This window comes from Vicia villosa, unplaced genomic scaffold (assembly GCF_029867415.1).
Source record: "Vicia villosa cultivar HV-30 ecotype Madison, WI unplaced genomic scaffold, Vvil1.0 ctg.000816F_1_1, whole genome shotgun sequence".
Taxonomy (NCBI): domain Eukaryota; kingdom Viridiplantae; phylum Streptophyta; class Magnoliopsida; order Fabales; family Fabaceae; genus Vicia; species Vicia villosa.
The window spans coordinates 590305-615082 of NW_026705359.1; the positions used below are offsets into that span (position 1 = coordinate 590305).

The window sequence follows — 24778 nt, forward strand, 5'->3', positions numbered from 1 at the left end:
ACCGGGGGAGCACCACGGGTAAACCTCCGCTCCAAAGGCACTATGAAGAGGAAGACTGCAAAAATGTTGTATGCCTATCACAAGGAAGGAAGTACTTCAACAAAAGTCCATAACTGACTTATGTTGGGATTCCAGGACTCAGAATATTATAGGCATTCCCAACGAGATCTTCTCCTTAGTGATCATTAATACGATTGTGCAATTCGACGTATCAAGTATACTTATTGACGACAACATCTCCTATGACATCATGTACTCGAAGTTGTTCGAGACGATGGGATTGGATCGAAGTGGTTTATTTTCTAACGAAAGCTTTGGTCTCCAAGCATTTAATAGACCCACTACCCATCCATGGGTATATGTGGAAATGAAGGTTTCCATAGGTGATGGAAAGGACATATGGGGGAAATTCTCGATTTTTGGTAGTTCCCTGCATAAGTGTTTATAATTGCATCTTTGGATGACCCTTCCAGCCATACTGGATGTTGTTGCCTCGTCGGTGTATCTAAAGCTTAAATACCTCAACTTGTAGGGAAAACCGACCACTACGAACGATGACCTAGAGGGAGCAAAGAGAAAATATTAGGCTCTCCATAATGATCAGGGAGAAAGCGCAGACATGAAGATCAATGTCGTTTCCTTCACCAGTTAACTCAACATAATGGGTATCCATCCTACAAGAAGGGGCTGAACAAACCAAAGAGAATCAAAAGAATAAACGGCGAATGGCCCTCCTAGTTATGTTTCCTATTTCCGAATCATCTCAAATATTATACACGTATTGTTTATCTCCTAAAGTACATATGTGTCTGGAAATAATAAAATTAGAGATGTTGTCGAAGACGCTTTGCACGTTCGACGAGAACAATCAATTCCCGGTGCACGGAAAACTTAGGGTACAACCGATAATATTGATGCCCGGATGAATTCAGAGGTGTTGTCAAAGACGCTTTGCAAGTCCGACAAGAACAATCAATTCCCCACCTAAATTTAGGGTTGATGTTAGAGACATTTTGCACGTTCGACGAAAGAAATCAATTTCACACCTAAAGTTAGGGGTGTTATTGGAGACACTTTATACGTTCGAAAAAAGTAATGAATTCCCCACCTAAATTCAGATGTGCTACCAGAGACACTTTTCACATTCGGCCACAACAATCAATTCCCTACAGGAAATCATGACCCACCTTCGCCTGGCAGCTAGCCAATCCATATGCCATGGTGGGTTGGCCACACATCTACCTTTGACCTGGTTTTCATCTGGTGGAAGGGATGGGATCCGACCTTTTGCTGGGAACAGCCCCAGTGACGTCCATTTAATTTCAAGGAAAACCCTCGTAAGTTCGCAAAGATCCAGAGCTATGCACTCAGGATCCTACAAAAATGCCATAAATTGGTAACGAAAAGCATTTCATTCCATAAAAAGTATACTTACATACTCTTCCATTACAAGGTACTATATAGACAATACATAAAAAAAAAATTGACATGTCTACTTCCACAGAGAAACGATCCCTCCATCTTTGACCACTTAATCCGATTAGATTTGTTCATAGGAAAGAGTCAAAGGGCGGTGAAAATGCTCCATTTGCTGTGAAGCATTCTCAAATAATTGTGAAACTACCTCAAGGGTACTACTCGTACAGTCGGCTAGTTGCTGGTTACTCTTCGTCACAGTCTTCGCCAAATAACTCACCTGGTCGAAGAGAGAACCAGCGAGATTCAAATGAAGCAAGGCATTCACCTCCCGGATGAGAGAGGTAGAAGCTTTTTCTACTTTATGCAGGTATTTGTCCCGTTAAAGCTTCAAATCGAGAATCCTCGCGTCTTATCGTTTCTCAGCATGGTGTCGGCTAGACCAAAGAGCCTTCCAGTGGCCGGATCCACCAAGGGCTAAAGCACCGAACGCACACCTGGCATATCAGGCAAGCGTAACCAGTTCTTCCTCCAAAATAGTCCAAGAAAGATTAGACGAGTAGGAGCGGTCCTTATCTAGATGAAAAGGTCGGTGACCTCTAGTAGAATGAGAGTCATACCCCCATTAGCAGGGGCAAGCATTTATACTCGGGATATTCGGTAAATTCAGCAAGGACTATGCAAAAATGTCACTCCTAGTCGATTGTATCCCCCACCTTAGAATTCGGAGCTACACTTTATCATTCATTTAATTTGCATAAAATTATGGGTAAAGCAAATACGTCAGGGATAGGTGGATTAAAAACAAAAAGACTGAAGGTTCCAAAGCTTACCAAAAATAGTATTTCTTTCATTCTAGGAACAAGATCTTATCAGCAACCAAACCTCAATAAGTCGCTGCAAGCGTCTCTTTTCGACTTCCTCCACAGGAATACCTCCACCAAAGTGAAAGTAAAGTCACATTATCGTATGGTATCGTTTACTTGTTTTGATGTTTTTGCCAATATTAGTGTATATGTTATAGTTTGTACGCGTATTTGTAATTTGCTTATCATATAATATTCACGTGTTTGTACTTTATTCACATTTGAGTTGTATTGTATTCGATTTGGATATCTTAGTGTTGCACCATTAAGACCATTTATTACTCAAAAAATAAGAGTGTTTGATCCTTGATAGTGTTCCTTTTTTAGCCTAGAAAATTGCTCTTTTGTCATTTCATCAAGTGTGACTTGAATCACAAGTTAGAACTCTTAGATCAAGATGTTGAGTGACTTGATTCGAATGAAGTGTTAAGTGTGATTCGAATCAGGAACCTTGTGAAAAATGAGATTTGCCTTTAGATGAGTTGATTCGAATCATGAAATGAACATGACTCGAATCACAACCTCGTGTGACTCGAATCAAGTAATAAGCTTGACTCGAATAAAATGTCTCCATGAAGCTTAATTTGGGCTTTGCGCTCATTGACTCAAATTAGAAGTTTAGCTTGATTTCTTCTTGACTCAAATCATAGCTTCACAAATCCAATTTTCTATCTTAGATTTAAATGGTTATTTCTTTAATCCAATAACACAAGTGTGAAAACATGTGGGTGAAACCCATAAAGATAAAAATTGAAGTTTGTCTTCTCTTCTTTAGTGTGTCTATTCCTAGTACCTTTAAACTTTCCCCTCTTCTCCAAAAACAATTTCTTGAGTGTTAATCCATGTCAGATTAACTTATTTTTGTTGCACTTTGTTCTTGTACAAATTGTTGTTGTTTGAATGAATTAGAGAGAGTGAGTTGATTAATCTTGTAGTATTTTTCATGATTAATCAAGCTCGTGATATCAATCAAGAACCAAGACTCATTCATCCATAAATTAGAGAGAATCTTGTGTGTGTGTGTGTGTGTGTGTGTGTTATTCTTTCACATACATCTAATCCCTTGACTAACATATTATGAATTAGAGTATTTCGGGGATTCCCTAGCATTGTTCATCATCTTCATCCTTCGTCATTTTCCATTTTTGTGGACCTTCATCTCTAAAGATTGAATGTTGAGGAAGACTAGTGGTACATTAGGGTAACTAATATTTTTGTGTGAAGTTTGTTGTTTGTAACGGGTGCACGTATCATTTCTTGAATGTAGTCTGGCCTTTATTGTTATGGCTTAATACCCTTTTTGGTCCCGTACCTATACATCGAGGTCTATTTTGGTTATCTTCCTTTTAAAATTTTCAAGTTGGCACCTTACGTTGTCTAACAGAATCAAAGTGGTCCTTTCTATCAAAAACTAGCTAACGACGTTACTTTAGATGACATGGAAGCTGAGGTAGATTGGTGGAATGTCTATTCATCACATTCTTTTTCCTTGTTGTTGAAACACTTTTATATTTTTCCCCAAATTCAACCTTAACGCAAAATGCTTCCCGAAATCCCCTAATTGAAACCTACATTATTTTTATTTTTATTAGAGGATGATGTAGGTTTCAATTAGGGGATTTTGGGAAGCATTTTGCGTTAGGGTAGAATTTGAGGGAAAATAGAAAAGTGTTTCAGCAACAAGGACATTCCACCCATCCACCTCAGCTTCCACGTCATCTAAAGTAACGTCGTTAGTCAGTTTTTAACAAAAAGGCCCACTATCACTACTAGAAAATTCGCATTTCGTAACCGAATTAGAGACCGAAAAAATCTTAAAAATTGGTCACCAAAACGTTTAGTGACCGATTTAGCGACCATTACTTTTCGGTTGAAAAAGTGCTAGCCGCTAAGCTTTTGCGACGAATTTAGTGACCGAAATTTAGAGACGGAATTTGTAACCGATTTTAGTGTTCTTTTTCATAAAATAAAAAATAAAAATTGTGATACGTAGGAACCAAACTTGTGACCTCTGTGTATTTTAATAAGAACTTGTCACTACACCACTTAACATCTATTGTTATATTTTATATTTAAACATATATACATATAGTTTTATATAAATATATTAATGTTAAAACAATAAAAAAATATGAAAATTTTAATAAAAATTAAAAATTAAAAGAGAATTAAAATCTTTTAAAAATATAAAAAGAAAATAGTAACATAACAAAGAGGATTAAAAATAGAAGACGAAAACAAAAAATATTAGTGACCGAAATTTCTGTCTCTAATTTTGATATATAAATTAAATTTTATATTAAAATATATTTTTGTGACGGATTTAGTGATCTCTTAAAATTGGCGCATGAATATCAAATTTTGGTGGCTAGTGACCAAAATTTCGATCACAAATTTTTGATCTCTAAATTGGTGGCTGATTTATTTTAGTGACCTCTTAAAATTAGCTCATGAATATCAAATTTTGGTGGCTAATTCGGTCTCTACAGTGACCGAAATTTTCTGGTCACTAAATCAGTCATTAAAAGAGAATTTTCTAGTAGTGTATGATTCTGTTAGATAACGTAAGGGACAAACTTGAAACTTTTAAAAGGAAGAAGACCAAAATGGACCCTAGGACATAGGTATGGGACCAAAAAGAATATTAATCTTCTAGTTATGTATCAATATGAGAGTTTCAATATACTCCATGGATGACTTTGGCGAAGCCTGGTACAGATTGTTCATAAGGCGGAGTTGGAAGATGTCTAACTTTGGTGATATTGTGGAAACGCTGGTCGCATATAAAGTTGGGAGTTGTCCAATCAACGCTTAGCTAATGACAACCACTTAGATAAAAAATGGATGGCATCAAGTGAATTGCCACACACAAATACTTGGAGCAGGTTATAATGTATAACAAGGTTATTGGATCAAGATCGTTTGGGAGCTTGTTTTTGTTAGCAGTTTGAGTGTCTACATCAATAGAGGGAATTATCATATGATAGTTTGTTGTAATCAAAATGCTTGTATCAAAATTATCAAAATAGTGGAAGATTGTGATTATTTTCCAATGGTTTCTGACACCATTGAATAATGGAGTAGGCAAAGTGAGAATGAACGTCAAACCATTATACATATCTTTGTATCTTTTCCTTCTTCCCCCGTCTTCTTTAATTTTCTAGCATTCATTAATATCGTTATTCCATTATTGCATCGTTTGTATGTCATATAGGTTAGACCGTGCTTATAGGGATTTAATGTGTAAGCTTAGGTCTGTGATGCATTAATCTTATTGAATTATCATAAAGCCAATTATGTCTTGAACAAACATCTATGTAAAGAGTTTTTAAATCGCTTTTTTCAAAGAGGATTTGGATGTCTTGAATTAGAAGAAATCAAGTCCTTAGCGATATCATGTAATATTTCACTAGGTTTACTTCATTGAGATACTTCCAAGCTCTCTTAGTATTGTGTTTTACTTCCACACTTCTTAAAATCTCTAGTTTCATTTATGGAATCTAAAATGTTTTTGAAATTATCTTTTAGCGGATATGTATATTCAACCCCCCCCCCCTTAGACCTTTTTGTATCCATATTTTCACATAATATGAAGTATCCTATATTATTGATAAACTTCATCAATTGGGCCTTCTGCTACTGATCCTCACCAGGAAGTATCGATAGAGACCACATGATTGGGGGGGGGGGGGGGGGGGGGGGGGGGCGTGGATTGTTATAATAAAATCACATCAAGCATAAATAGTTTCAACATATTATCCCTCACCTTATCAACAAGACAAAAAGGATTAAAAAGAGGTCAGGTAAAGTTGAACATGGGTTAGACGTCAATTCTACATGGTGAGGATGACTCATCAAGCACGTTCCAATAACTAGTGATAGTATCCTCACTATAACAGAATAGTCCCTCATCTCGCTGAAGGACTAACCACATCTCATATGTTAAATGTACCAGAGTTAGACTACATGTGATCAATGTTATAGGCAAAAGACCGACATCTTTTAGGGAGGGGTGAAGTTATGAATACCTAACTCAAGAGTTAGGTCAAGGTATTACTTATTCACATATTATAAATCTAAAGGCAATTTGCTTCATTTATCGTAAGCAAGGTCACTTTTATTGTACTCACCACAAATACTAAACCTAAATAATGACATAGAAATTTTAAAATTAGAGAAAAAACTATGATTTTTACTATCAAATAATAAAGAGAGAGTAATCTAATCTAAAAATTATTACAACACATAAACTATGCCCAAATATCTAACATATAATCTTAATTTAACCCTTTATTTTTAATATAAGGCAATTTGAGACTTATCAAAATGTATCATTTCAACCAACACCAACATTTTTCAAAATGATTGAAAATTATACAATAGTATCTTGTGTCTTCAATGACAATGACAATTATAGTTCACAAAGAATTATCATATTCTACCTTGAAAAGTATATTTCTTTTTAAGTTAAATCACTCCAAAAAAAATTAATTGTATTAGTTGATAATCATAGTCAAAATAATTAAGGTATCCTACTATAAAGAATATAATCACTTCAAGTCAAATTCCTTTAAAAAATTCACATTATCTTTACCGACAATCATGATTTAAAACAATTATCACACTTTATTATGAAAAGTAAATTTCACTTGAAATTATATCACTTCAAAAATTTCTACATGTCAAAAACCAAACTGGAAAAACTCTTCCTTCAATTTTCTTTAACTAAAACTTCTTAGCAAAATTAATGACTGGAGCTCAACAAACTTTCACAATATCAGTCTCTCTAATCCCTTAGATTGAATCAAAAGATCTTGTGTCAATTGTTGGGAAAAAACTGACATGTAGAAAAATAATGAACATAACCACAACACAAGTATATAATGTAAAAATTTCAAAATCATAGAAAAAATCACAGTTGTTGGCAAACGACAACTAAAGGATAATATTGAGTCAAAATTGAATCAACTATCTCACGGTCTCTAATATACTCGCACTCATCTAAATAAATATATATAGAGTCATGATCAAATGACAACAAAGTGTCAAACTTAGTAATATAACACCTCCGATAATTTTTTATCGGATATCTATTTAACAAAATTTACTGTTAGATTGAAAGTTATTATCATATAGATCATGTCTATAAAATTTAACATCATTTAAAAATCATTTGATATGTCAACAAGAATGATCAAAATTAATGATTTTGTTAAAATTTTATAAGACGTTAGTTTTTATGCTGAAATAATTTATGCTGAAATAATTTGAGGTTAAAATTTGTAACATATAGTACTATTTCAACCAACGTGTGAAGCTTGATCGTAGCCCCGCTACAAGTTAAATTGAATTTGAGTTGGACAAAATTATTGTGGCTACTATGATCCATGAGAAAGCACCACACAACTCCTTCATCATTTCATATGAGAGCGTCTCATCCCACTATTAATGGTGTGTTTGAATTTGCGGTAAATAGAATTGATTCTAATAGAATTGAGTTTACTAAAATTGATTTTAACATAATTGAGTTTAGCACCATTGATTTATATTTGGATACATATGTAAAAGTGAGTTGAATAATAAATTTCAGTGCAAAAATCATCCAGGATTAATTCTGGAGGTAGAAGCTACAAATTCTAGCTTCAAGTAGAATAATTCTGGAGACAGAATCAATTCTACTTTTGATAAAACAAACACCTTTCCAAAAGTCAATCCAAACATGTCATAAATGTGTTGTCCACACACTTGTCTTTTCCTTATGTCTTTTTAATAGATTCACTTTGCTCTTCTTCATAACAAGTTGCTGTTGAAGATAACATCTCAGTTTCATCTCTCTTAAGGAGTCATCCACACCTCCCAACTTAAATCATTTGGGTTTGCTTAATTGTACAATTAGTGATCCCAACTCTCTTTGGTTTATGAGACGGTGTAATGATAAAAAAGAGTTGGTAATTAGTGTGTAGAGAATTTTTCTCCCACGTTTTTTTTTATATACGCATATGCTCTGCAAATAACTATGAAAGTTAAATCTTCAAGCCAGAGTTAAATTCGAACTCAAAATCTCTAATTAAGTTGAATGTAGTTTTTCTGTTGTTTCTTTTTTATATACTAAAAGAATCAGAGAAAGAACAAGAATTTAAAAGTATTTGACTTCTCTCTCATTCCCCTTTCTCCCATTCAATTACAACTTGAAAAAGCTGCTTAAGGCTTTCAGCAAAGAAAGCAAACTCAGTGGGCATAAGTGAAGGGATAAGAAAACTGAACTATTTACATTATATATAAATTAAATATAGTCACATGGGATGTACAAGAACTATCATGTATGGAGATTGTTAAGTCTCTAGGGTCATACAATTTACAGTGCTTCCAGAAATAGTTTATAAACCATCTCCAAAAGTCTAGAGTTAATTGAACCAGTGCCGCAATATTGTTTCCATAGCAAACTAACATTGCCTCAGGGCGCACAGCAATGTCTTTAGATCACAACCAGTAAGTCCTCATGTTGGGATCATCAATATCAACCTGTGTGTCAGAAATTTTCGTCTCACAACTTTTCTAACAAAATAACTAAAGGCTAGCAAGATCTGATGGATGGATACCTGATAATCAAAACCTGCAGGGATCTCAAATTCGATCCCAGAAGCATCAGCAAGATCCTCCATAGTTTTGTCCTGCAATCGTCAAAAAATGTGAATTATCAAATAATGTCATAACACTAGGGCTGTTATCTGCTATTGCCTCAGCCCTTTCCATGATTTTCCCCTGTCCGAAGGATACATCGTTTGAAGAATGGAAAGTCAAAAAAGGTAAACAAAAATCACCTGCTCATGCAGATCAAGAGCATTGTTCTCCACTTGGATGGACAAGTTGTCAATAACTGCTTCAGCAGATTCGAGCACATACTGTAATCATATTATAACTATTCAATAAAATGACATAATGTTCAAAATTGGATTAAAAAAATTAGGCATGTTCTTGAAACAACAGCAGCACTATGAGATCTCAAATAAAAAAATTAGCACGCCAAAAAGAGTACACAAAATTATTTATCATTATCCACATGGGGGCTAAAGACAGTAGTTAACTAAGTTAAGCATGAAATACACTAATCCACAAACTAGCATTCTTGGTAACATGAACTGGACTCAATTTTCTGGAGGGAGCTAACTGATTGACCGGCGGCTCCTTGTCGAAAATGAATGGAAGAGAAAAAGAAAACTAAACTTGAGTTGAGAACTTCATATTACAAGAATTAGGTATGCTCAAGTGAATATCTATTTCATTTAGTTGAGTTTTACAAATAATAAAGTTTTGAATGACAAAGTTTTAAGAGACCACAAAAAATATATTATTACATATTTTGAGTTCTGCAAAAGTTGATCAGATTGTTATTTTTTTCATATTGCAATGATCTAATCTATTCAATGTATTGAATTACATAATCCCGTGCAAGAAAGCAAACAAGTAAAATTTCCCCATAATAGCCCGAGGATAGTTTGATTTATTTAACTCAGAAAATATAACGATTACACTAATACAAACCTGTTCGTCTATCATCTCAGGTGACTGTATGGCATCCATTGACACGGGCTTTGCTTCCCGGGGGCTTTCCTTTATTTCCTGGGAACTTTCCTGAGGAATAAAAACACCATAGCAAAATAATTAGTATCAGAATCCAGACATGCAAACAAGAGTACTTAACTATTTAAATAAAAATCAGCAAATGATAGATTGGAAAAACAAAACATTTGCGTCATGGACCCTCAAGGAAAACAATATATTGACATGGAGTTGCGCTATCCTTCCAGCTTCTCTGAAGACCCGTAAAAAAGATAAAGGGACACACAACCAATGTCACAAGAAAATAAGAAAAGAAACAGCTACATTTTTGTATCAACAAAATTGTTCATTAATTTGCAAAAGAAAAGTTCAAAAGAAAAAGCTACCTCCTTGTCCTGCGCAGCACATGAATTTTCTGGCTCTGCAGCTGAAGTATCCTAAAAATAAAAGGAATACTATTAGCCTTGAAATTCCAAGCATCTTTGGTTAAGAACAGGTCATGACAAGAAACTTCAAATTGGTGACCACTAGCGAAGTACACTCTAATTTTCCTTGGATTTTGAGGGCAAGTAATCCAAACAAAAAGGGTCGCAAATAGACATAGCTGTTTTTGAGTCATATTTATCATGAAAATAAATCATTTATAATCCTATACCAAAACTTTCTAGCGGTGCATCATAACACCTGTATAAACATACTGCAACTATTTTTCAAAACAATTGTAGCATGATAATAACACTTCAAGTGATGCAGGATGAATAACATATTATCTCGGTTATTTTCTAACAGGCGAATGCAGAGTCCATTGACAACATGCAAAATGAAAAATATACCAGTTCATTCTGTTCAAAAGCAATCCTTCCTGATTTGTGGAGATCTCTCAGAGTTCCCTTCATATTAACAAACCGTACAAATTAAGATCAGTAATTGACAAGATAAGACATTTGGTGACACTTGCAATAATCAATATGACAGTATCATCCTAAGCTAAGCTAATAAAAAAGATAGTAATTACCTTATTTGCCCACATGATCCCACAAGCATTGCATAGAGATCTTGGACCAGATGGTCCTCGACGCATTACTGGAGTAGACTTCTCACCAATTCCACAATGCTGACATCTATGCTCACTTAAAAATGACAGGGATGCGGCATAACAATAACAGTGTTAGCACCAATATTTATATATTAAAGTGAAAAGGTAAAAATCATTGCAAGCTTAACTTTCAAACAAACTATATAACTTTGTAACTCACGTAGATTTTGCACAAGGTGTACCATTGTTAGAATCCTGGTTTTCAGCATGAGAACCGTACTCTTCCTTCAATGATGTAAACTGCCCATTCTTCCGTAACATCCTATTAGAAAAATTAATATCATCAATTTCAACAAGAAAACATCATATGGCAGACTGCCCCAAAGATCCCAACTACCCTCATCCTACCTTGCAGCAACCTCTTTACGGCAAGTATACCGAATTTTCTTCTCAAAACATCTATCTTTTCGTTTCTCACGGAACCTAATCAGTGACGCAAATCTCCGCGAATGCTTTGAATTACGCGAAGTATCATTTATTCCCTGCATACATAACAAGTTAAAAAACACTTAATAACGTGTTAAGAAGCAATTAGTACTGAAATGTATCTGAATAAAATACCCAAATGTCCTGATAGTTTTGGTGCACCAAAAAGTGAGAGGTGGGGACAGTATTGGGTGTTTCATGCCCTTCTAAGAGTAACAGTACAGCCTGAACCTGCATTTGAGCATAAAGGGTGATCAAGGGTTGAAAATGGTGTTAACTATGATGATGAATAGAAAAAAGGGACCTTTTGTGGCGTAACGGAAGGGAAAACATAGACGTGGCCTTGAAAGGAAATGGTGAGTTCAGTGGCACGAGTAAGAATGGGTTGAGGTTGTTCCTCTTCATCAGAAACGGAAGCTACATTGGAAGAGTGGAGCATTGAGCAATCCTGACATGAATTCGCCATTTCCATTACTCAAGCATCAGTGAAAAATTGAGTGGGTTTGGGATGGGAACCCTAGAATAGAATAGAATAGAGAATATATAATATGGAAGTGAATTAGAAAAAACATAAGTAGAATGGAAATGGAAAGAAATTGAGTGTTGTTTCCTAGACAAAGGAGTCAAGGGAAGACTGCCACTGAAACTCACTCCCTTATGACACACGCCTTTCAATAACAATTTCAAATCTTTTCTTTTCTTTCTTGTGGGGTTACTCCTTCTAATGTTAAATGTCTAATTCACACCATTAAATATTTTTTTAAGGTATAATTAGATTTTTACTTTAGTTTCTTATATAGTAATAAACTTTTCTTTAAGTTCTCAAAAACTATTAAATAAATATATTTAATTTAAAGTTTTCTCCTGAATATTTTGGGTTAAGCTAGACTTTACTAAATTTGAGTTGGGTCTTTTAAAAAATTCAAAGTCTAAATATGATCGGTAGCCTATCAAAGGTCTAATTGGCTTATTAGCCTATTTAAAAAAACCTATACCACATGAACATAAGTAAATAAACAATTCAACTAATGTTAAAATAAACTAGATAATCAAAAGTACAATGATTTTAAATCATTAACTTATCTGAGCTTACTTAGTAACATAAATTTTGTGAGATAATTTGTTTAAGAGAACTTATAAAAACACCTTATAACATCATTCTTAGAATTTCTTTCAACTTATTTTCATAATTTTTTTAAAATTTGTATTTTAATATATAAAGTATATAATATAATATAAAAAAATCATTTATATTTATTAGGATAGGCTGACTTGATATGCTTAAAAAAACTTTTTGTATAGCATGTGGCATAGCCTATTTATCTGAATAGGCTTATAAAAAAGTCTAACCTTTTTTATTTAAGAAAAAATCTGGTCTGACCTTGACCTATGTGGACTAGATCGTAGGTCCATATTAATTGGTCTAGAATATTCTCACTCATACTTCTATTATCCAATTCACATTATTAAATAAACATTCTTTAAAATTAAATTACATTTTTCTCTCTTAACTTAACTTAAAATTTAAATTTTGTCTCTTATTAAATAAATGTTATTTTGAAATTCTTTAGAAATTATTATGATAGTAATATTAAAAAAGAAGAGTCTAATTTAGTCATTTATGTTAAATTTTGATTTAAAAAAAAATGCTAACTTATGCGTATGTGGTAAACACAGTTGAATTTATTTTAATATGACAAAACCTTATGTTTTTTTTAAACTTACGCATTTCACTAACGATTCATCCTCTACAACAACCAATTGGATTAACGATATTTTGAAGAATTTCATTCGTACTTCAAACAATGTTTTCATTCTTCACCTTATCAACAATGTTAGAGATAATATATCCTTACAATCTAAATCTTGTTCTTGAACACAAGCTTTGTCTCTCATAGAACCACACTCAATTGCAACTTTCTTTTTTCCCCGAGCCACTTCATAATCCATATTAAGGGTCTTGATAGTCCAATAGACTTTATATTCTAACTCAACAGACAAATGACAAAACTTTCCATAGATAAGCCTAAACAGGGTGGTTCATATTTGTATTTTGTAAGTAATCTAGTACGCTTAGATCGCATCATCGAGTTTAGAGGCTCAGTCATTCCTAGAGAGGGAGACTGTTTTTTTAAAGATGGTTTTGACTTTTCTATTGGCAACTTCCACATGGTCACTCATTTGAGGATGACTGGGTGTTGCAACCTATGTTTCACTTCATACTTTTTCAAAAGGTTTTCAAATTGCTTAGCAATGAAGTGTGACGCTTCATCGCTTATGACTAACCTAGGGACACAAAACCTTGGAAATGATTTATTTAAATATTTTAGTCACTACTCGTGCATAATTTGTTGGAGATGCAATCACCTAATCAACTTAGACACATAGTCAACATCTACAAGTATGTATTGGTTTCCCATGGGAGAAGGAAAGGGTCACATAAAGTGTTCTTCAATTTATCATGATCTAATTCATATCTTTATAATCGATCAAGTTCCATTTTATTTTCTTTAAGTTTGCCAAATAATGGAGCCAGTAACATTTTAGAAAGACTTTTTTTTATATTACTGTCACTTATGGTTGTCATGCTCTAATGATTCAAGAGCTTTGAGATTTAAATAATCATTTGTGAATGTTTTTACAAGAGTCATCAAATGATTTATCAAGTGTGTAAATCTCTATTGCAAATCAAAAATACTTTTATGGGGTAGCATTTTGAACAATTCATATTGTTCTAATAAAGTGTTCAATTTTGATATTTTGAATTATGCGGTTCTTTCACGTGTTACTTCTAAGTACTAATGTATCTCAAATTCCCTTTGTTATCTTACAATTTAATATACAGAAAATTTATCCATTATTATGGAGATGCAAATACGTTTTTTGCTTTCTTGTCATATAATACTTTCTTCTTGTTATCATCATTCCAAGAGCCTTTTATCTTGGATTGTTCTACATTACTTATGATCGTTGTAGGAATGAATGGTCCATTGTTGACAACATTCCATATTTCATCTCTCAATGCTTCTGAGAACATCTGCGTGTAGATTTTCTAGAAGTCATAATACTCTCCAACGAAACACGGTGGTTTGTTGTTGTTGCCACCATCTATTAAGAACGGTTTTGCGAAAGCCATGTTCACCTGGATCAAGGAGCAAGTTACCTTAACCTACTTTGATGCCAATTGTAACTATAGAGAGCAACCTATGATGGGGTGAATTAAGGTTGACCGATTTTTCTCATTTTTGCACTATATTCTTAATTTTCTTTAGATATGAAAATAATATGTTCTTAGCAATACAAAGTGCAGAAAGTTAAAGTGCTGGAAAATTAATGAACACAAGAGATTTATACTAGCTCCCTTAATAACCAAGGGTACATCTAATCCCTTCACACCTTGAAGAATTTTCCACTATGTTAGATCTTTGTACAAGCCTCAAACCAATACCCTTATTACAATCTTCTAACATAAATACAAAACCTATGGTAGACTTTGAATCACCCCGAATCAAAAGACCCTTTTCACAAACACCAATACTATGGTGGACTTTGAAATACACCAATCTAAAGAACCTTTTACAACAAACAACTTATCACCACAACCTTGATGATTAACTTACTACACAATTTTTAAATTATCTTAAATATTTGCTTCTAGAATGAATTCCAAGATAAAATTTGATCTTCTCTTTCAATTTTACATTTCGATAATATATAAACCTTAAGTGCTCCGAATATATTATGAAACTTTTAGGAAATATTTGAAGGTTATGCACAAAAATATATTATGAAACTTTTATGAAATATTTGAAGGTTATGCACAAACTTTTTGACAATTTTAAAATAAATGTACACTTAAAAATTTGATTTGAACAATATTAAAATTTAAATAAAACATATAATTAAAAATTAATGTATTTTTTGCCTTAAATACCTCCTAAGAAACCTCTATGAAATGATACAAATGTTTGAAACATTTTCATGAAGGTTTGCAATATAAAGTGGATGAAATTTCCAAAATAACTCCATACTTCTTCTATTTCTTTCCACAGCAACGCAAACCATATGTACGATAATCACATATGCGCTTTGTTAAGGTGGTGAAGACAAATCTGATAAAATGGTTTGTCAGCAACAAAAAAACATGTGAAACCAACGTAAATAATATAAAAATGATGTCAATAAACATTTATCAACAACAACATACAACAACAACAAAGCTAATGACGATGAATAAGAGAAACAATTATAAGAAAATTGTGTGAAACATAACAACAACATACATGAAAACGAGAGAATAAAAAAGATTAAGAATACCTTCATGTATGAAGAACAAGATTGACAACTATACTGTATAATAGGAAAGCTAATGACGAAGAAGGAGAGAAAAAATGGGTGCTAGAATTTTGCTGTGAAAGATACAACGTTACTTTTTAAAAATAAAAAATAAAATAAAAGGCGTGCCTTAATATTAAAGGAATAAAATATTTTATGACTCTAAGGTTTCAACCCATGAATGCTTGATTGTATCATCATGGTGAGCTTAACAACTGTTATTATATCCTAACAATTTTTAATTTAAAAATAAAAAATATTAGCGCCTGAGTTTAGAGATGTCACGACGGTGTTTGAAAGAACTGTGGTGACTTGGGCATTGTTGTTTGCCCATTTTGTAGTAGTGAATGCCAATTGTAACTATAAAGTGCAATCTTAGAGGCGAGGGGGATGGGGTGAATTAAGGTTGCTTGATTTTTCTCATTTTTGGGCTATGTTCTTAATTTTATTAGATATGGAAATGATATGTTTTTAGCAATATAAAATGCTGGAAAATAAATGAACACAAGGATACATCTAGTCCCTTTACACCTTAAATGATTTTCCACTATGCTAGATCTTTGTACAAACCTCGCACCAAAATATCTATCACAACCTTCTAACATAAACATCAAGCATATGATGGACTTTGAATCTCTCAGAATCAGAAGTCCTTTTCCACAATCACCAAATACTATGGTGCACTTTGAATTATACTAATCCAAAGAACCTTTTACAACAAACAACTTATCACCACAACCTTGGTGATTACGTTACAACATACTTTTTGAATAAAGTATTTAAATTTTGAATGACTTCGAAGATAAAGTTTGATCTTCTTTTTCAATGTTACAATTCAATAATATATAAACTTAAAGTGTTCATAATATATTATGAAACTTTTATGAATGATTCGAAGGTTATGCACATAATTTTAACGTTTTTAAAATGAAGGAACTCTTATAAAATTAATTTGAATTATTTTAAAATATGTATAAAAGAGGCTATTTAAACACTAATGTATTTTCTCTTAAACACATTTTAAAAAACCTAATTGAATTGATGTAAAATTTTGAGACATTTCCATAAAGGTTTACAGTAGTTTTATAATGATAATGGTTAATTAAAAAACCAAATTCTGCATTTTGTACATGATTTCACGATTTCTTAAATCGGTTATACGAATACCTAATTAAAAAGTGTCAAACAATATTCAAATTTAAAATAGCAATAGTCATGTAACAGGTTTCTTAAATCAGTTAACTGTAACTGACTTAAAAAATGTCTGACAGAACCATCATGCAATGAATTGCTTGAAATGTGCAATCGACTGCACTATTAAAAATTTTGAATTTTGGCCTTTTAAAACTCTTGTATTAAGTGGATTTGGTGCATGAATGCTTAGGAACATTAGAGATGAAAAGATGAATGAATTTTTGAGCATCTTAGGATATATTGTTGTCATTTTTGGTTGTCATGCTCTAGACAATGATCTAAGAACTTTAAGATTTAAATCATCATTTATGAATGTTTTTTCAAGAGACATAAAATGGTTTGTAAAATATGTAAATATTTTTTGCAAATCAAGAATACTCTCACGGGGTAGCATTATGATCAATTCATATTCTTGTTCAAATTTGATCTTTTGACATCTTCGCTTCCTTCGTGTGTTACTTCCAGTGTATCCCAAATTTTCTTTGATGTTTTACAATTTGATACTCGGAAAAATTCATTCATTCCTAAGACAGATGCAAATATGTTATTTATCTTCTTGTCATATAATACTTTCTTCTTATCATCATCATTGCATGGGCTTTTTCCTTTGGGTTGTTCTATATTATTTATGATTGTTGTAGGAATGAATGATCTATTATCGACAACATCCCATATTTCATCTCCTTGTGCTTTTAAGAACATTTCCATGTAGATTTTCTAGAACTCATAATATTCTCCAACGAAATATGTTGGTTTGTTGTTGTAGCCACCATCTGCTAATGATGATTTTGCGGAAGCCATATCTACCCGGAACATGGAGCAAGTTATCTTAACATCCTATGATGTCAATTATAACAATAAAGTGCAACCTTAGAGGATGTGTGAATTAACGTTGTCCGATTTTTCATGATTTTGCAATATGTTCTTAATTTTCTTTGGATATGAAAATGATATGTTCTTAGCAATATAAAGTGCAGAAAATTAAAATGGTTAAAAATAAATGAGCACAAGAGATTTATACTAGTTTTCCTTATTAACATAGGGTACATCTAGTCCCTTCACATCTTGATGAATTTTCCACTATGTTAGATCTTTCTACAAGCGTCACATCAAGACCTCTTTTACAATCTTCTAAAGTAAACACCAAATCTATGAAGGACTTTGAATCTTCCCAAATAATGGCTTTTTTCACAAACACCAAATACTATAGTGGACTTTAAATTACACCAAATCTATGGTGGACTTTAAATCTTTCGGAATCAAAGGATATTTTCCACAAACATCAAATACTTTGGTGGACTTTGAATTACACCAATATAAAGAACCTTTTACAACAAACAACTTATCACCACAACCTTAGTGATTAAGTTACAACACATTTTTTAAATAATCTTAAGTATTTGAATCTTGAATGAATTCCAAGATAAAATATGATCTTCCCTTTCAATGTTACAATTCAACAATATATAAACCTTTAGTGCTCAAAATATATTATGAAACTTGTATTAATGATTTGAAGATTATGCACAAAGTTTTAGCATTTTTAAAATGAATGAACATTTAAAAAATTGATTTAAATTATTTTAAAATTTGTATAAAAGAGGTAATTTTAAAACTAATGTGTATTGCCTTAAATACATCCTAAGAACTCGATTTAAATTGAGTTATAAGTTAGGTTTGAGGATGGTCATCCATCTTAAAGTATATTCCAATTGTCAGTCTCAAGTATACCCCAACCACATTAGACTTATCAATCATGGTCTTTCAAAAACTACAAACAATACAGTTAAATTAGACCATCATCCTAACATGAACCACACATTTACCAATCTGAGGCACACACTAATCAAGAGTTTTATATTGAAGGACTATACATATAGAAAAAAAAGTCTTGCAATTATGTACAATATAATATGATTTTACACTGTTGTGTAATCAAATTTCACCATTTAGATATTTGGTAACAGAGTCACTGAGAGCAGAGTCCATTTAGATATTTGGTAATAGACCACTCAATAGAGAATCAAATCTAAATAAGATGTCACTGTAATAATAAGCCTCAACTAACAAAAAGAAATATCTATGACTCATAACTTTGTACTTTTCTCAGGGTGAGATATATAAATCTTATGAGCAGCTTCTAAAACTTCAAGATGATAAAGCTGATAGGTAGAAAGTGTAACTTCAGAGAAACTTGTGCATAGGTTACTGGTTGGTGCATGTAGAAGTAAAGCTGATAGGTAGAGATAATTCATGACACTCACTTGTCTTCAACATCAAGACTTGAATAAACTACCTAAATGCCTGAAGAAATCATTTCCAAAAGACACTGTGACACGCCATAGTCGGCATAAAGCATCTTACTTTCGTTTGTCGTTTAAGGTTACAAGCGATTTAAGCACTCCTGGACTAATCTTGTCTGCAAGAGCACCTGTTTCTGATATAATAAGTGTTTTTTCCTTCACAATGCTCTGTAGTTTCTTTGCCTCAAAGTCAAGCTCTGCTTGATCTATAATTACACACCCATAAGAATATACCAACCAAATTTCAATAGAAATCAACTTAGAGACAAAAAAAAATATTGACACAGCTACAATTCAAACATGGACTTTCAGAATAATAGTAATTATCAAGAAAATATTCAGTCAGAATTCCGAACTGCTGTAGCATAATACTGATCATCCATGCTTGATCATTTCCTTGAAACTACGAAGTACAGATTCTATTCTACATGTTTCATGATGGAAAACAAAATAATATAAAAGGAAAATGGGACCAATTCAAGTTAAATTACAAACAACTTACACAAAGCTGCAGGGAAAACTAAATTTAGGTGAAATTACATTCAACTTCAACAATGTAAATTTTGCAACCACGTGATGAAATTACTCAACACAATCAGGTTGAACCTATACGAGTATGTATTCATCACTCAACACAATCAGGTTGAACCTATACGAGTATGTATGACAGACACTTTAATATCTTTAAAAAATTTACAATAGAAACAACTACAACAACAACAACAACAACAACAACCAAGCCTTGTTGTTGTTGTTGCTTCTATTGAAATTTGTTAAAAATATTGCATTTGCATATTGTTTCTCATACCGAGGATAATGGTGAATAATCCAGACTCCAAGCTAATGCATATAAGCTAGAAAATATGAAAATAATTTCACATGTACTCCAAAATTGCACTAAATCAAAGATGTAAAAATTCCAAAGATTACAGGCTTTTGTCAAATAAATAGATACTACTGAATGGCCACATAAGAAGCATGACTAATCAACATTTTTGCCGGATGGATGAAAATGTTGGATAAATAAATCCAGCGACACCCTTAGGGATTCGAATGGGCTTAACATCCCAACCCATGCCGCCTAGAGAGAGCTTACAAACCTCGCTTTAGGTGCAGCCCCTGAGGGCTCATACTATAAAGAAATAAAGTTGCGCCCTCACTAACAGCAATTGCTTTTAGCGCAGTGGTAAGCGCTTGATCCTACAGAAAAAGAACAAACTAACACAAGCATACATTTACGGATATTTTTTCATACTTCTTTTCTCATTATTAATTTTCTCATCAGTTAGGGGGGGCGTAAGGCAAAACTGAATAAAAAATAACCTGTTTCCAATATAGTATGAGCGGCATGAAATGGAATTCCAACAAACAGATCAGTTCCTGGAAACATTGTCCACGTCTGCTCGAAAGAGTCATGGTTACCACAGGTGGTACACACTTCTTGCACCAGAGGTCTTGAAACTCCCTTCATTATTGATCCATAAGGAGATGGAACACTACTCGTTGTTGTTCGAGCCTTTTTCCTTAATGCAGTAAGTGCTTCTCTGTTCCCATTCCTCAACTTATCATTCTCAACCAGCTGTACATTCACCAAAACACGAAAAGAATTTCATACCCGAAAAGAATTTAATCAAGGGATCCAGTAGAAGGAAAACAGCCTTTGTTAACCTAACAATATAACATATTTTGATTGAATTTGAATATTTTGATTGGAAAACAGCCTTTGTTAACCTAACAACATAACATATTTTGATTGAATTTGAATATTTTGATTGGAAAACAGCCTTTGTTAACCTAACAACATAACATATTTTGATTGAATTTGAATATTTTGATTGGAAAACAGCCTTTGTTAACCTAACAACATAACATATTTTGATTGAATTTGAATATTTTGATTGGAAAACAGCCTTTGTTAACCTAACAACATAACATATTTTGATTGAATTTGAATATTTTGATTGGAAAACAGCCTTTGTTAACCTAACAACATAACATATTTTGATTGAATTTGAATATTTTGATTGGAAAACAGCCTTTGTTAACCTAACAACATAACATATTATAATAAATTTGTAATAACCTGATGCCGGGCTAAGAGAAGATGTTCAGCTTCGAGTTCCAATTCTGTTAATTTCTTTTGAAAGTGCTTCATGTTCTCATTCATATTTGAAAGGAAAAAAACTCCTGAAAAAAGTTGTAAACAAAATTATATATCAAAAACAGACATTCGCGCAGCAACGTCAAAAGCAGTGAACAATATTGTAAGGAATCCCAATTTCTTTCAAAGATCACATAAAATAAATTAAAAGACAGTGCAAAGGCGGTCCATTAATTATTCATTCAAGATCTGAAACAAACAGATCACCGTATGATCCAATCTAAGTTAAGAATGCATACGCTTGGTTTGTGCTAAACTTAAGGCGTTAAGACGTACAAGAAAATGTAGCCTACTAAACTATACCTCAATAGCTAGCTATTATGTGCATAACAAGGAATCCAAAGACATGCATCAGCAAACAATCATATACTCAACTACATAATACAAAATCTCCCTCTCAGAAATAATAAAGCAAATAAATTAACAGGCAAAACAATTCTTGAAAGGTCAAAAAATTACATGAAGAAAATTCATAAATTTTCATAATCAGAGGAGAGAACCAAAATAAACCACGAAAGATGGATCGATACACGTTAACAGGAATGAAATTGACAATTTACATAAACAATTAATCAAAAGCCGGAAGAAAAAACAAACCCTAGATATCGAGGTGGACGAAAATACAGCATAAAAATCAGAGGAGACTATTGTGTATATAATAGGAGTCAAGCACGAAAATTAAAAAAAAAAAAAGAAGATCTGAGAAGAGAACGTTACCACCGGAGCTACGACGAGCCATGGATGAAGTTTTAGGGCAAAGCGGCAAAAGAGGGCAAAGGGTGATTTTTAGAGGCGGAAGATAAATAGAAGGGCTTATAATTGAAGATTAGTTTGTTACGGTTTGCGAATGGTGTATTTAAACCCTAGAAACCTTTGAAATGGTCTATGAGGACGTGGCGCGTTATCGTTGGCATATTCGGATCTTACTCGAACACTCTAGAATTGAACTCGTTTTACGTATTGGCCAAGTATTGGGGATGAGGAATACTATTTTTTTCTTCTAGAAAATACACTTAAGGCGTACACCTTGTTAATTTAATAATTCATTGCATAACTCAGTATTTTATTTTAATATTTTGATTTTGTAATAATTGGCTTATAATTTTTTATATAAAATTAAAATCAGCAAAATTAGTAAATTTTAACTGTAAATTTGTAATAATATCGAGTTTTTTAAAGGAATTGTTTATGACACCTTAAATGGTGAAAAAGATACTCTATGAAAAGTCTAAAATGTTTTTTTATTCTGAAAATGTATTTTTCAACCTATTTTAAATCTTACTAAATCATGTCCACTTAGTCTCACTTCATATTTTTATCCAATATTTAATTCGGAGATGGATCTTCGAAATCACTGTATGTATATCACATGCATTCTTCATTGAAGCGTTCGTATTTGACATAATCTGATTCGGAGATGCATTTTTGTATTCATACAGAGTAATTTTTTACTTTGTTTTCTAGATGCACTAATGAAATTGACGTTGTATTATAGCTACAATATCATTTTCAATTTTGTCTAAATTAAACCATACATTTTCTAAATAATATGAACATGACATATATAGATTAATAAATTCGAAGTACAACGTGAAGTCAAAATAGAATCGAAATTAGTGCTCCCAATATAAATACTATACTCCCTCCGGCCTTATTTATAAGCAAATATTCCTTTTTTAGGTTCATTGAGTAATGAATGTATCTGGTCTACATAGTAGACCAGATACATTTATTACTCGATGAATCTAAAAAAGTCATCTTTGCTTATAAATAAGGCTAGAGGGAGTATAATATTATGTATGACATACTCGAGTCTCCTTGTTCCTATGTTGCCTCCTGTATTGCAGTGTCTATCATGCCTCCCTCATTCAAAAATAATCATATGTTTATACATGTCTGCCCAATCTTTATGATACGGTGATATCTAGGCAACCCGTCAACGACATGATCTGCCCTAGCATGTTTCTCCTCTAGTATCTCCTGATAAGTTGGTGTATGTGGATCTCCCGAAGCATCTATGTCATATAAGGATGTGACACTCTAAAATACCGTTGGATGTAGTCATGTACAACACTCTAGTCGCTAGAAGCTATGATACTTTTGCCTCATTTGGTATATAGATGGCTCCCAGATGATTAAGGTAATCATCATACATGGCTCCCATATCTCTATGTGTCATAGCACCGGGGGTGAATCGAAAAGGGTCTTTGAGAATAATCTAAATGTAGTTGAATTGTTGTATGACGCGTTATGGCAGATGAGGATACATTAGACGTGAACTGCAAGTCAACCATCTAGGTATAAGGCAATGTTTTCGAGGGACGCGTATCATGGTAATTGATGTACATATGGAATTGTATATCATATGCTACCATGCGGTCAAGATACACTTTGTATGGCTCCTTCGCTTGATTCTTTCTAAGCGAAATGAATGCATAAGCATGAGGCATATCCTCAGTGTAGGTCAGCGCACATGATGTAACACCCCAAATCTACCCGATAAATTATACAGAAAATTCGAGTATAAATTTCAAACAAGTTCATTTGAGGTATCACATATTCGTCATCTCAAAAACATTTTACGGCTTACTTGCCTTCATATAGATACATAGCACAAGAATTTAAAACGATAATCAAATCATTACTAAAAATCACTTTGTTTAAATTCAATAATTAACTCGCAGCGGAATCAACAAACTTCATAACTATTCAAATCAAGTCGTAGCATCATTGCACGGTAACTTTAAGTTACAATTTAAACCAAAACCATATAAAAATTCAGCAAAAGAAGTAATAATTAAAACAATCGTTTTATCCCCTCGAGTGTTACGTATCAAAGCAAGACACCAACTCGACTAACAACAACTAAAGACTTCATAAAATCACTTCAAAACTTCCACCGCTATCTTGAGTACCTGTCCGTTTCCCATGGTAAGTGAAACATCATTCATAAGGGGTGAGATATCGAATAATATAAACAAAAGTATGATAATTAATATGTTAGAATTAAATCATACAAAATTATCACTTTACAACTTTCAGACGAAAACTATAACAACAATTTAAAACTGTACAGTTATAATAACAAAATCAACAACGTAATAATAATAATATGTTATAACAACTATTTTCCATCTTCCAGACGGTACCTGTCACAACAAGTCATTAGCATAACAACTTATAATTACAACTTCATATTATCACAATTCACTTCACATCGTCATATTCAACAACAACTCAAGTCACATCACGTCACAATTAAATCACACTCATGCCACATATAATGAGACTCTACAATTGCACATGCATGTGGTACCCAGGGCTTCAACCCCCATCGCCAATTTCCAGTTAACAAAGGCATCAAGGCATAAGCCTTCATCACTAATTTGCCAATCCATGTCGTCACCAATAATGCATATGT

The 24778-nt window shown here is 32.9% G+C and overlaps 3 protein-coding genes across 3 annotated transcripts in view; all 3 read right to left on the reverse strand.

Moving 5' to 3' along the window:
- Positions 1-22171, reverse strand: part of LOC131631384 (uncharacterized protein C6C3.02c-like) — a 65812-nt gene extending 43641 nt beyond the window's left edge. The window contains exon 1 of the mRNA XM_058902178.1: positions 22075-22171. Coding sequence (XP_058758161.1) covers positions 22075-22096 — 22 coding nt within the window. The 5' untranslated portion in view covers positions 22097-22171. The remainder of the gene's footprint in view (positions 1-22074) is intronic.
- LOC131631381 (GATA transcription factor 24-like) lies at positions 8763-11836 on the reverse strand. Its single transcript, XM_058902175.1, has 11 exons — positions 11669-11836; positions 11500-11595; positions 11287-11420; positions 11099-11200; positions 10858-10972; positions 10676-10732; positions 10229-10279; positions 9825-9893; positions 9104-9184; positions 8882-8953; positions 8763-8804 (listed from the first exon to the last, which is right to left on the reverse strand). Exons 1-11 carry the CDS (start codon positions 11834-11836, stop codon positions 8763-8765), a joined length of 987 nt encoding a protein of 328 aa, XP_058758158.1.
- On the reverse strand, positions 18791-22212 carry LOC131631382 (uncharacterized). The gene is made up of 4 exons (XM_058902176.1): positions 22075-22212; positions 21280-21383; positions 20520-20775; positions 18791-19402 (listed from the first exon to the last, which is right to left on the reverse strand). The coding sequence occupies exons 1-4, from the start codon at positions 22094-22096 to the stop codon at positions 19254-19256; spliced, it is 531 nt and encodes a 176-aa protein (XP_058758159.1). The 5' UTR covers positions 22097-22212; the 3' UTR covers positions 18791-19253.
- Between the last annotated feature and the right edge of the window lie 2566 nt (positions 22213-24778).